This window comes from Nilaparvata lugens, chromosome 2, assembly GCF_014356525.2.
Source record: "Nilaparvata lugens isolate BPH chromosome 2, ASM1435652v1, whole genome shotgun sequence".
Taxonomy (NCBI): Eukaryota; Metazoa; Arthropoda; class Insecta; order Hemiptera; family Delphacidae; genus Nilaparvata; species Nilaparvata lugens.
The window spans coordinates 697,158-710,147 of record NC_052505.1 but is presented as its reverse complement, the minus strand read 5'-3'; the positions used below and the strand labels follow the sequence as shown (position 1 = coordinate 710,147).

The window sequence follows — 12,990 nt, the reverse complement described above, 5'->3', positions numbered from 1 at the left end:
CATGAAATGGTATTTTTGCTTTTGCTCTAAATCAGTATGGGCTGGGACACACAGAGAACAATTTGCGGGAAGCGGTCAGAGTGGCCTTCATCTATATTTTAGATATTCGTATCTATAACCTGCTAAGACCACTCTGATTCCTGTCCGTAGATCGCTGTGTGTGTGTCCAAGCCAAAAAGTTTTACCTTATTTATAAATACTGTGCGCCACCCACTTGGAAAACTTTTTACAGGTGACATTTTTGTAGTGTTTCGATTTGGATACTATCAAAAACTACTTAGAATTGATATTCTGGGAAATCAAATTTGTAATGAGACAGGCAATACTTCCTTAATCACTTTATACTTTGTAACAAATTAAAATTCGGATGGATAAATAAAAGTTCCTACTTGTAGAAATTTATAGGTCCAAGTGGAATAATGGGCTAATATCGCCAAATATGATAACGTTTAAAGATTAGATAATATCAGGCATCATGGCTAAATCTATAACGGCCGAATAGAAATGAAAATAATTTTGCTACTTATATAATATCATATAAAATATTGAAAATTTGAGGTTAGGCGTAAAATATCTATTGATCGGCGACCTAAGGATCGACTGAGTCGCATAACGTAGAATCTAGCCAGACACCTTGGCATAAATTTATTGTAACTGAATGGTATGCAACTAGAGGAACCAAAAATCCACATGGCTAATTGTTATGATATGAGAAACAACCTATAATCTTTAGAAAATTACTTTGCATGTAAAAAACGTATTAAAAAACCCAGACAAAAATAATTTCATGTATTAAGGAAGTAGGAGGTTCCTAGGCGCATGTATACTAAAATAATTTGCATGCACCAATCAAATGGTAGCAATTGATAGGCGGTAATAGTGAGCCAATTCAAATATATTTGTATATATTTCTATAAATGATAAGAATTTATGAATTATTGTTGTTCAGTTCATGTTTTGGATATGGCCCGAAGGCAGATAAATTATCAGAGGTTCAATATAAGTAATAATTTAATAGATTGGCACGAACTATTTGAGCTTTGAATGGCGTAGTAACAGATTATTTAAATTTTATGTAAATTTGCAAGTCGGAAATGAAAATTGTGAAAAAGATGGTAGAACTTGCCCCAACCACTACCATGAGATGTCACCAAAAATTGTAGAGCGTAATATCTTACTGTACCTTTTAATAACTTAAAGTTAAATCAAATTATTAATTTTTTCATAAGACTTTGTGATGCTATAGTAAAGCAAAAGTCATTTAAATATTTTTAATCCCTTGGAAGAGACGACTTTGGCCACCAATAATCCAGGATTACCAGGAGTTTGGATCGCTGTCAGCAACTTATAGAAAATCCAGCACATGAGTGAATAATATTTGAAATAGTGATAGGGCGCCCTCAGTGCTTCAAATGAAATAAGAAATAAAAGCTAGCTCATCGAAAAGGTTTTAAAAATTAAGAAATTAATAAAAATACTTGTGCAAGTTTTAAAATGGTATAAGAAATATTTTATTGAATAGTAACGAGTCAATTCATATATCAAAAGATACACAAATTAAAAGGAATACTAAGTTCTAAGCAAATAATACAAATGTTCACATGATCATTGATTCTATAATATAATTTGTGATAATATAATGTAGCTCTGGTTCATTAGATAAATTGATCTATCTATTTCCGTCAGGTACCGAATTTTGCACCCTGAGATAAATATATTTATTATAAAGAAATTTATTTGGAAACTATAGAAATTAATATATATTTAATTATTGATTTGTCAATTTATCATGCTCTGATTTGTGAAGTTAATAGAATATAAAGTAGGATTATCCAAATCAACAAGCAACAGCAAGTTGATGTCAAAGCTACATGCAGATAAATGCATATGATCAATGAAGTGAAAGCACATGGTAAAGTTTCGTGCTATAGAACTCAAAAATAGTATTAATCTGTGATATTTTATTTGATTTCGTTTCTTGTTTCATCATATATTTTTGTTGCTCTATATATTTTTGCTTTGATTTATTTTTGAGATATTTGTTTAATATATGTATCAAATTTCTCATGGTGTACCATTCATTTTATTCCTCAATACTATAGGATATAAGATATGTTATATATATATATATATATATATATATATATATATATATATATATATGAATTATCAGTATTATATTATTGCGAAAGCTCCTGTCTGAGTCTATGAAAATTTTAGTGAGATTATATCCTAGGAAAACCACGACCAGATTTTATAATTAAAATAACTCTCATGCTCTACCGATTGACGCCAAGCAAGAGGCTAAGCGTTATTCCACCAAAAGTAACGTGATAACTTGTTTTCATCCCTCTGGAAACGCTGCTGCATCGTGGTCATCAGGCTAGTTTCACACTCATTCGGTTCGTTTCGTTTTCGGCAAATTCCGATGAGTGTGAAACGGTAATTCGGTTTGAACTCGGTACCGAATAGAAACCGCATAGAACCGAACGCCCACTTGACACTTGACTCTAATAAATTCCATCAGGTTTCAATTCGTTGCTATAGCGAAAGGCTACTTTCACACACTTTCGGTTCGGTTCGGTTCATTTCGTTTTTGGCAAATTCCGATAAGTGTGAAATGATGATACGGTTTGAATTCGGTACCGAATAGCAACCGCATAGCACCGAACGCCCCCTCGACACGAATAGGTTTTATCATATTCGAATTTGTTGCTAGGGAAACAGGAAAAAACAAAGTCTGCACACACTGGCCGTTTTTGTTTTTATTTTACTGATATCGTGATTATCTGTTTCAAAATTTTCCAAGTCGAAATCATATGGTCAATTCAATTCTGTTAGTTCACAGGAACATTTTTTTCTCAATGTATAGTTTGCCAAAAAAATATAAATTAAAACTCAGGGAGAATTTTTTTGTTCACGAATATTACATGATTTCATCAATGGAGAGAAGAGATGAAGTTTATATACCATGTGTCAAAACAAGGAATCCGTCCACTAGCATCCGTCCTAATGGTCATTGAACACCACTTATTTGTATATCTATATGAGATTTGTCCGTTCTGGGATACGTAGCTTTTTCGAAATTTGAATTCGTCAACCCACATAAAACCATCCATTACACTAAAGTCAGTAGTCAGACTATTTCGTTCTGAATCATTCATATTTTGATGAATAAAGCAAGTAAACAGCAAAACAAAAAAAAAATTAAATTAGCCAACAGATTATCATGCAAGCAAGCTAACACATATTTATATTTTTAATACTAATATACTGATCTTGCATCCTATAAGCCTATATCAATTCTTACAGCTCGTCATGAAAAATAAATTCATTAAGATTATTGTTATAGTTGAGTGTTAAATATTCCACTAGGTAATTGGTATCAAAGCATGTCACACTTAACTTTATTTCTTCAATCATTAAATTTATCTGACAATCAATATTTTCATTTACATCTCAATACGGTACGGACTTCCTGTGCTTAGTCATGCAGCATTTATTATTCCGAAAACATTCCTTCTCAATCAATTAGTAGTAATATCTATCATTAAGTGTTGGATTAAATAAAATAGATAGGTAAATCAGTGTTTCAAAGATGAATTTAATGAGTTCATAGTTGTTGATTGTAGATGGTCCAGGAAATACGCGATATACGATGAATCACACAGAATTCCATATTCTTTCCATCTTCCATTTTAGGATGAATATAAGCTGAGCTAAATTTAAAAAATTGTAAACTATTCTGTCATTCTTCAGTAATTAATGAATGCAATATGAACAACTCTCTTTCATGAGGTGAATCATTTTTTCCAACATTTTCCAGTTTCTCAATGATAGGGTAGTGATAATTATTTGTATAGGTCTTCTAAGGAACCATTATCAACAGCTGGTACCAATCAAGTAAACTTCAACTCCAAACTACCTTATTAATACCAGTATACAAGTTTTTTACAGCTGTTAACTTTAAATGCTAAATAATAATAATAATAATGTCGAGTGACCTGGCTGGCTCAGGTCTGGTGTCAGAGTTTTCTAAATGCTAAATCATATTATCACAACATGATCTTCAATAATGATCATCTTCCCGTTCATCGGTAGCCGCTCGGCCGACAATTTCGGAAACATAGGTCTGTAGAATGGATTAATAAATAATTGTTATTACTCCCCCTATCAAAATTCCTATTCAGAAACCATCCCCAATATTCACACAACATATTCCTAAAGTTTCGTGCCGTTCTGTCAAGTAGTTTTTAAGTCTATAGGGAACAAACAAAGTAACAAATTAACACACAGTCATTTTTTATATATATGCATAGATTATTTCTTTCTTACATAATTATCTTTCTGTTGTTTCCACTTTTTTTTCTGTTACAGTTTCTCGATTGATCAAAGCACCACAGGCTGCATCGTTCGTCACCTCTGCCTTTGAGCGCGTTATCACTTACTCCAATAAGCCACCCAAATATCCTTAATAAGCAATAGAAGTTCTTATCGACTGTGTATGATTCATTAATATCCATGTTTTGTATAAATTTATGTGATAGGCCTACTGATATTGATGTTGATGTAACGTAATGTTTTTTGCTCATGTATAATTGATAATAATACATTAAAAATAAATAAAATGTTGAATTATTATTGTTGGTTTTTATTGAACGAGCGTTAGCGAGTTCTCACTTTTGACTTACTGCGGGCCAAAGTCGTTGTCCGTCTGTTTGTATGCTCTGCAATAACTTTAGAAAGAATTGATCAATCAGCTTCACATTTTAAACACGTATTCTTCAAACCTTTTTACAGGTCAAGTTTGTGGAACAACAAAATTTACTCACTCCATCGGCCTTTTTCAGGATATAACAAATGACATTAAAAGTGCATAAGAAAAAAAGTAGTTTTGATTTATCATTTAGTCAGCTGAAGAATTCATTGCATTCATTCATAACATAAGTTGAAACTATTTGGAAGCTATGACACAGACATGCGTCTACATGCGTTGACACCAAATGTGTGATGATTAAGGGCTGGTTTCCGAGCTCGGCATTTAGCTAAGTTATAGACTTTAAACAGCTGGAGTTGGCTTTCCGGAACGGGGCGTTGTTGCAGTCCACGTTTAAATTAAATTTCAAAAAACTAGAAAAAAAATAAAAAGAAAATAGTGTTAAGTTTCGGCTATTTTGAATCATTTAGGAATGTTTCACTTCGTCAATAAAAAATGTTTCCAATTATAGAAATGAGAAAATAAAGATAATCATAAAAACTACGACTAAGCCCCGTTTCGGAAAGCCAATTTTCTAACTTCAGCTGTTTAAAGTCTAAAACTCAGCTAAATCCTGAGCTCGGAAACCGGCCCTAAATGATCATTTCATGATTTCAACTGGTTAATGTACAACATAATATTTACTAATTCTATTACATCAACAACTGATACGAGTTGAGATATCAATGTACGGCTTTCGCCATTCATTTTTTCTTGGAACTTTGTATCGGAATCATGTATCACCTGAACACCTTATCATTAAAACAAATGAATTTGAATTATATGAGGGACAAAGATGTTGAAGCGAAAGAGTTATTTTTGAAGAGTAATTTTCCATTTCAAATAGGATCCCCAATGAAACCCACTGTCAAATTATTCTTGTAAAATAAACATTTTGCTGTTTCCATAATTTTCAATAACTCTGTATAATTGAAAGCTGCGGGTTTTTAAGATTACAATATAAGAGTTCTTAAGCGGGTTCTCCAACCCAGGGGGTCACTAGTTATTCATCAATAGCAGTTTTTTTAATTAAAACTGATTTTCTCATTGCATTATTGAATAATAAGCAATAAGTTGTTTTTTTTTCAAGCAGAAATGTATTTACTTGATGCTTCATCGATAAAGGCGAATGCACACAGTAGCAGACAGACTGTGGAAAAATCGCTCCTCAGACATCTGTCTGTCTGAATATTGGCCAAGACACACATAACCGCACCGAGCCCGCGCCGACGTACGGCCGAGTGTCAGATGTACTACAGCGAGTAAGAGAACAAAGGATTTCAAACGTGTAGGGACACATACTACTGCACCGCGCCAGCACCGTCACCGTGTTTGTCACCCGCGCCGTCACCGACTAGTTCAGATTACTTTTCGACGGTGAAGGTGCGGCCTCGTTTAAGGCTGTTCGGTACACTTTTTATTATTTTAGATATCTCGCATCTTCAAGGTCTTTGGAGTAGAGAGCCTATGTAACCTTGAAACCACGTTCAAACGCTTGTTACTGCCTTAAAATCGTTGTAGCATCGTTCAGAAAAAACATAGAGGTATGCAATTTTGTAAACATATAGATAAAATGGCTGCGAATTCAAAAAACACTTTGATGGAAAAGGGCCTAAAGTTCTTAGTGGCACAAATGGAGATTTCACACTCAACACTAAAGCTGCTGCAAAAGGTGTAGGGAAATTCATAAAAGTGTGAAATTATACATGAAATTGAAGAGAATATAATGCTCCATATGCTCATAATCAACATGGACTATTCCCATTGATTTTCAAAAAGTTTTGAAAGCAAAATAGAAAAAAATTGGTGGCAAACTTGTCTTTTTCAAAAATGTCACACTTTCAAGAGCGGATATCTCAAGAACTAGAGAAGATATAAAGAAAGTTGTAGAATGAATATTGTAGGAAATATTTTGTAAACTTTAATTTGTTATATGACATTCAAGTCCTTAGGATACATAGTTTTTGAGTTTCATGCGAGAAACCAAAAAATGATACCTTTAAACCACCCCCACCCCTTAGCACAGTGGTTAGGGGTGGGGACTTTTGATATTTTTACCTCCTTACTACCGTTAACAGAACTGTGGGGTCAAGAATTGTCTTTCAAACATTTCCCTCTATAGGTACCCTTTTTTGAGTAGGTATTATTCATTGCCTGGACTATTATTCAGGCTTTAAAATAAAAAAATACAACTCAAAAATCGGCGTTTGCTGAACAATTTATCGAAACTAATCATAGTTATATCAATACTAGTAGGTCTGTGAATAGTAGACCTCGCGCTCAGTAAGTTACATTAACCTGTTGTTATGTTTTCTCAAAAATTGATAAATAATTTATGTCTAGAAAAAATCTGAAATAAACATAGTGCTTTCTGTCCTATCATACCGTGACGTGTCGTCCCGGAATGTGAGTATGAGCGCTGTTATCAGGTCTGGCTGAAACTGTCTACAACGTTCATGGAAAGATGAATTTTCGCCACACTGCACAGAAAGCAGCTGCTTTCCAGTCCCTATGTAAATCTGAAAGACATTGTTTGCAGACGACTCTTGTCTGACGTCAGAACAGGTTTCTTTCCGGCTAAACATTAAGAGAAATGCCAAACCGTCGACTTGAATCTTAGACCTCACTTCGCTCGGTCAATAAATAATTCTAAAATGAAAATATTGAGCATTGGTAATGAAAGTAATTAATTGAATGTGAAAGAAGAATTTTATATCCATAAAACTGCAAAATTAAATGAGAATAATTTAATAAATATAATTCAATTTGACTTGAATAATCCTATTTTTGATAAAATTAAAATGGAATAAATTATTATTTATTCGATTTAATAACTTTAACCAAAAAAATAATGAATAAGAATTAAATTAATCAAATGAAAATAAGTATGAATAATGTTCTTATTAAATAGTATCAACTTGTTTATTTATTTTCCACATTTCAACTTGTAAATGACCTCTGGTCGAAACCAGTCGTTATGATATTTTAAATAATAAAGGGTACTTCAAGTTTCAATATTGCTTTATTAATTAATTTTGTATTAGTATGTCCAATGTATTGCCACATCACGAGGCAATTCACTGTCAAATTTACTCAGAATATTGTAAATGACGCAGATAAAGTAATGGTACTGCTTTTCAACTTGAGTTGGAAAAAATAAATTCCGTGTACAATTTTACAGTAGAGGCACTCAAAATAAGATCAGAGATAAACGTAACAGGTTGAGCCGGCAGTGAGCCTTTTTAATAATCGCAGTAATTTAATCATGACGTTCCACTAAATTGAATGAATTGTGTCATCCTGTTTGTAATTATTATAATAAATGTTTTTATATTGCTTGTGTAATTTGTCTGTTTGTATCATGATGATTGTGACTCTGTATGGGCGTGGCCGGGATTGCAAATGAAGACATTTATTTATTACTTTCCTTGCCCTATTACCATAGGTAAGGAAAGTATTGCTTTCCGAAAAAATTAAGGTACCCCAATTTCTAAATTAATATACGTTTCAAGGTCCCCTGAGTCCAAAAAAATGGTTTTTGGGTATTGGTCTGTATGTGTGTGTGTGTGTGTGTGTGTGTGTGTGTGTGTGTGTGTGTGTGTGTATGAGTGTATGTGCGTCTGTGTACACGATATCTCATCTCCCAATTAACGGAATGACTTGAAATTTGGAACTTAAGGTCCTTACACTATAAGGATCCGACACGAACAATTTCGATCAAATGCAATTCAAGATGGCGGCTAAAATGGCGAAAATGTTGTCAAAAACAGGGTTTTTCGCGATTTTCTCGAAAACGGCTTCAACGATTTTGATCAAATTCATACCTAAAAAAGTCATTGATAAGCTCTATTGACTGCCACAAGTCCCATATCTGTAAAAATTTCAGGAGCTCCGCCCCATCTATGCAAAGTTTGATTTTAGATTCCCAATTATCAGGCTTCATATACAATTGAAACAAAAAAAAAATCAAGTGGAGTAGATTGAGCATGAAAATCTCTACAATTAATGTTCAGTAACATTTTCACCTAAAATTGAAAATTAGCTTTAAATTCGAGAAAATGTGATTATTCAATTGCAAATTATTGTTGATTCTATTAAATCATTCACTATGAAGAGATAGATAGCAGACCTCATGTGTGTCTCCACCGTTATTGCCCTGTGATCTTTGAATAGTAGACTTGAGATGCGCGGGAACACTAGCGTCAGGTGATCAATTTTCATAACGGCAAGGAAAGTTGTGTGAGTGCGCCACACCAGATTTTTCATAATCAAAAGTCCCCACCCCTACCCATTGTGCTGAAGTGGGTGGAGGTAGTTCAAAGGTATAATTTTTTTGGCTTCTTGCATATAACTCGAAAACTATGTTTCTTACGAACATAACTGTTATATACAGAATTAAATCTTACATAATTTTCTACGATATCAATCTCTCAACTTCCTATATCTTTTCTAGCTTTCGAGATATCCGCTCTAGTCCAGTCACTATATACATTGGTGCATGCAATTTATATTGTAGTTCTGATTCCTTAATATATTATTAGGGTACATAAGAAAAGTCCAGAACTAATTTCTCCATGCAAAATTTCCTTGTGCTAGATACAGGGTGGCCCATAAACCTCGTATTTTCGGCTCATTTTCCAGTTTTCAGCTATTTCTGCCAAATCTCGTAATCGGACAGAAAAATTTGCTCCTACCTTTTTTCTAGATTATGACATTCTGAATAAAATGAGATTATTTGGAAATCTCTATCTGCAATGAGTACTGAGTTATGATTTTTCAAAAATGAGTGAAATTTGAAGAAAAAAATCAATTTTGATGAATTTTAGTTTTTGATAAAAATATCTTCCAATTGTTATCATTAAGATGTATAATTGAAAATCCCTCTAAACGTATTTTTGTGCTCTACAATCTGAGATCAGGTAGAGCGCTCTATCTCATATAGATTTCCAGGTACACCTGACAACAATGCTCCTTGTATTGTGAAAAACACCTCATTTTCTGCTTCAATCATCATCACCAACTACAGAGTCTTCACATTGATATTTCGTACAATGACATAAGTTCATAAGATTATGCTCTATGAGAATCACCCGTTAGATGCACTTCATTTCAGTATTTCCTAGTGGAGGGACGCGCTTAAGAACACCTCAAGGATCAAAATTTCAAACACTTATAACTTCTGACACAATGCTCAGATTTCATCGTACTACACTTCATTCTTCTCGGCTCGTCAAGGCGGTCCAAAATCATGCATCATAAATCAAATTCGGTCGAAAAGCGGAAAATTTATTGCTGAGTGTACTAAAGCCCATATTCCAATACACAAAAAATGGCCAATTTCTATACGAAATATCAATGTGAAGACTCTGTAGTTGGTGATGATGATTGAAGCTGAAAATGAGGTGTTTTTCACAATACAAGGAGCATTGTTGTCAGGTGTACCTGGAAATCTATATGAGATAGAGCGCTCTACCTGATCTCAGATTGTAGAGCACAAAAATACGTTTAGAGGGATTTTCAATTATACATCTTAATGATAACAATGGAAGATATTTTTGATCAAAAACTAAAATCCATCAAAATTTTTTTTTCTACAAATTTCACTCATTTTTGAAAAATCATAACTCAGTACTCATTGGAGATAGAGAGTTCCGAATGATCTCATTTTATTTAAAATTTCATAGTCTAGAAAAATGGCAAGAGCAAATTGTTTTGTTCGATTACGAGATTTGGCAGAAATAGCTGAAAACTGGAAAATAAGCCGAAAATACGAGGTTTTTGGGCCACTCTGTATCTAGCACAAGGAAATTATGCATGAAGTAATTGGTTCTGGACTTCTCTCATGTACCCAAATTATATATTAAAAAATATATTTCACAATACAACGTTGAAAACGTGACAGACGTATGAAGGAGGAGGAATCAAACGTCTGCATGCAGACGTGAGCAGCAGACTTACGCAGACAGTCAGTTGTGTAGGTGACTGCGAACCGAACACCGCCAAGTGGTCACCTGCTATAAGCAAATACGGCGATATGCAGGGCGCGTTTGTAACACGGTTTTAATATAAATTGCAAGCACACCCCCTTTTTTATGTTTATATTGACTGGACTACTCTTGAACGTGTGACATTAAAAAAAACACGTTTGCCTCCAATTTTTTCCTTTTTTTGCTCTTGTAACTTTTAAAAAATCCATGGGAATACCTATACTGATAATGAGCTCATATAGAGCATCAAAGTCTCTTCAATTTGATATATAATTTTACACTTTCACGCATCTCCCTACAACTGTTGCAGCAGCTTTAGTGTTGAGGTTGAAATCTCCAGTTTTTCAATAATAGATCAATAATTGACAAAGGAATTTGGAGGGAATGGTTTGTACATATTTTTTACTTCGCAGCTTTGTTGAGACTAGTTAGGGGGAGAAAATTCCATGAGAAGTCCCCATCCCTAACTCATGTGCTAAGGGGATGAAGGTGGTTTAAGAGTTGCATTTTTCAGCTTTTTGCTTCCGCGCTCGTATCTTGAGAACTGGAAAATGAAGCTTGATAAATTTTCTACACTTTTTTCAAGTGGAATTTTGAGATATTCCAAACAGTTCGCACGATATTCGCTCTTGAAGGTATGCAATTTTCAAAATAACACGGTTTTATAAAATTTTTTGCTCCTTCAGGGCTTTGCTCTACAAACCTACCATGAGCATTAATATTTTTATGATGCATTATTGGATAGTTATGAGCCCTGAAAGAGCAAAAAATCGCATAAAAACCTGTTATTTTAACAATTGCACACCTTCAAGAGGGAATATCTCGGGAACTGTTTGGAATATCACAAAATTCCACTGAACAAAAAGTGTAGAGAAGTTAAGTAGTATCAGATTGCTGTTTCTATGCTCCAATCACAGAGCAGTATTTTAATTAGGGGGCGGAGCCTAAGCCCCCAAGGGGGCTCCAAGCCCCGCCCAAATCCCCCCATGCTCCGCGCGGGAAAACTCCATTTTATAACCCCTCGCCTGGACCAGTTCTCCCACCAATATGAAAACTGCCATTTTAGTTCAAGTATTTATTTGAAAAAAACAAATTTATGGGCGTACCAAGTGTAGAATCCCCCTCCAATCAATCCCCCACACTTCGCGCGAGAAGCCTCCCACTAGAAGACCTCCATTTTTGTTCAAGTACTTATTTTAAAAAAATATGTAGACATATCACTTGCAAGATCCTCCTTTCAAACAAGCCCCCCTACCACCCCCTATGCCACCGCCCCCCGCCGCCCTGCTACTTGCAGAATATCTTATAGCTTTGAAGCTTGATGTTTATTACTTTTTCATACACTTACGCTCGGCTAGATCAAATAATGCTTCACAGAGCTCATTAACATCAGTTATTGTCATAACTGGACATTCACAGCTACAACCATAATGAAAATGACCATAACCATCAATCACAATATCTAGTAAATCATATATTTCAGATAATATAGAGAATCTTGAATTGTTTGTATTACATTGTTTGAATTTTGATGATATGCTTAACCTCCTTACTGTCAGTGTCATTATCTAAACAGTACTTTGAATATCTTACACTATTTACCAGTTCATTAAATTCATCAAATGTTATACCCATTAGAAGCCTTGATAGCTTTTTGAACTTTGAATAACTAAAGCATTGACTCATAATTTATAGGTTATGTATGTACTAATACCTTTTGTAGTTAACTCTGGCTGAACTCAGCAAAGACTGAGTAAAATACAGCTTACTTTCTTTTATATATGCTTTTCTTTCCACCTGACTGTAGGATGAAAATGAATATAATTCGATAGTATATAATTAATTCGAATATTCACTTTATCCATGCAGTAAAAAGCGCAGGCGTTGAAGTTTTAAAGTGCTTCATCTCCATCTCTATAGCTAAATATTGATAGATTATCTATAGTAGACTAAATATTTACTAAATATCTAGACTAATATAGAAATATCAATTGTTAACATTCAACTATGAGACAGACCTACATCACTGAGTTAGATCAGAAATTGTGCAACAGCAGCAGCAGCAGCAATAGCTCTACTTATTATTAATTCTTAGTGTTGCTTCTTTTACTACATACAATCGTTTTACTATCATTGATGTAGTTGTTAGATCAGTTTTTTTTTTGAGTAAAGACTGAGTAAAATACAGCTTACTTTCTTTTATATATGCTTTTCTTTCCACCTGACTGTAGGATGGAAATGAATATG

General features: G+C 33.9%; 2 protein-coding genes across 6 annotated transcripts in view; one reads left to right on the top strand and one right to left on the bottom strand.

The window, feature by feature from the left end:
* Window positions 1–5,979, bottom strand: part of LOC111054973 (transcription factor TFIIIB component B'') — a gene marked incomplete at its 3' end in the record, with an annotated part of 45,892 nt that extends 39,913 nt beyond the window's left edge. The window contains 1 exon segment of the mRNA XM_039421506.1: window positions 5,862–5,979. Coding sequence (XP_039277440.1) covers window positions 5,862–5,964 — 103 coding nt within the window.
* The window catches only part of LOC111043634, a 237,813-nt gene that overhangs the window by 19,655 nt on the left and 205,168 nt on the right, over window positions 1–12,990 (top strand). For 2 of the 5 annotated variants that reach the window (XR_005570531.1, XR_005570530.1), the window contains exon 3: window positions 4,378–4,641. The exons of the other annotated variants lie outside the window; for them this stretch is intronic. The gene's annotated coding sequence lies outside the window, so the exon portion shown is untranslated. Of the gene's footprint in view, window positions 1–4,377; window positions 4,642–12,990 lie in introns of those variants that run through there. 5 annotated transcript variants of the gene reach the window in all.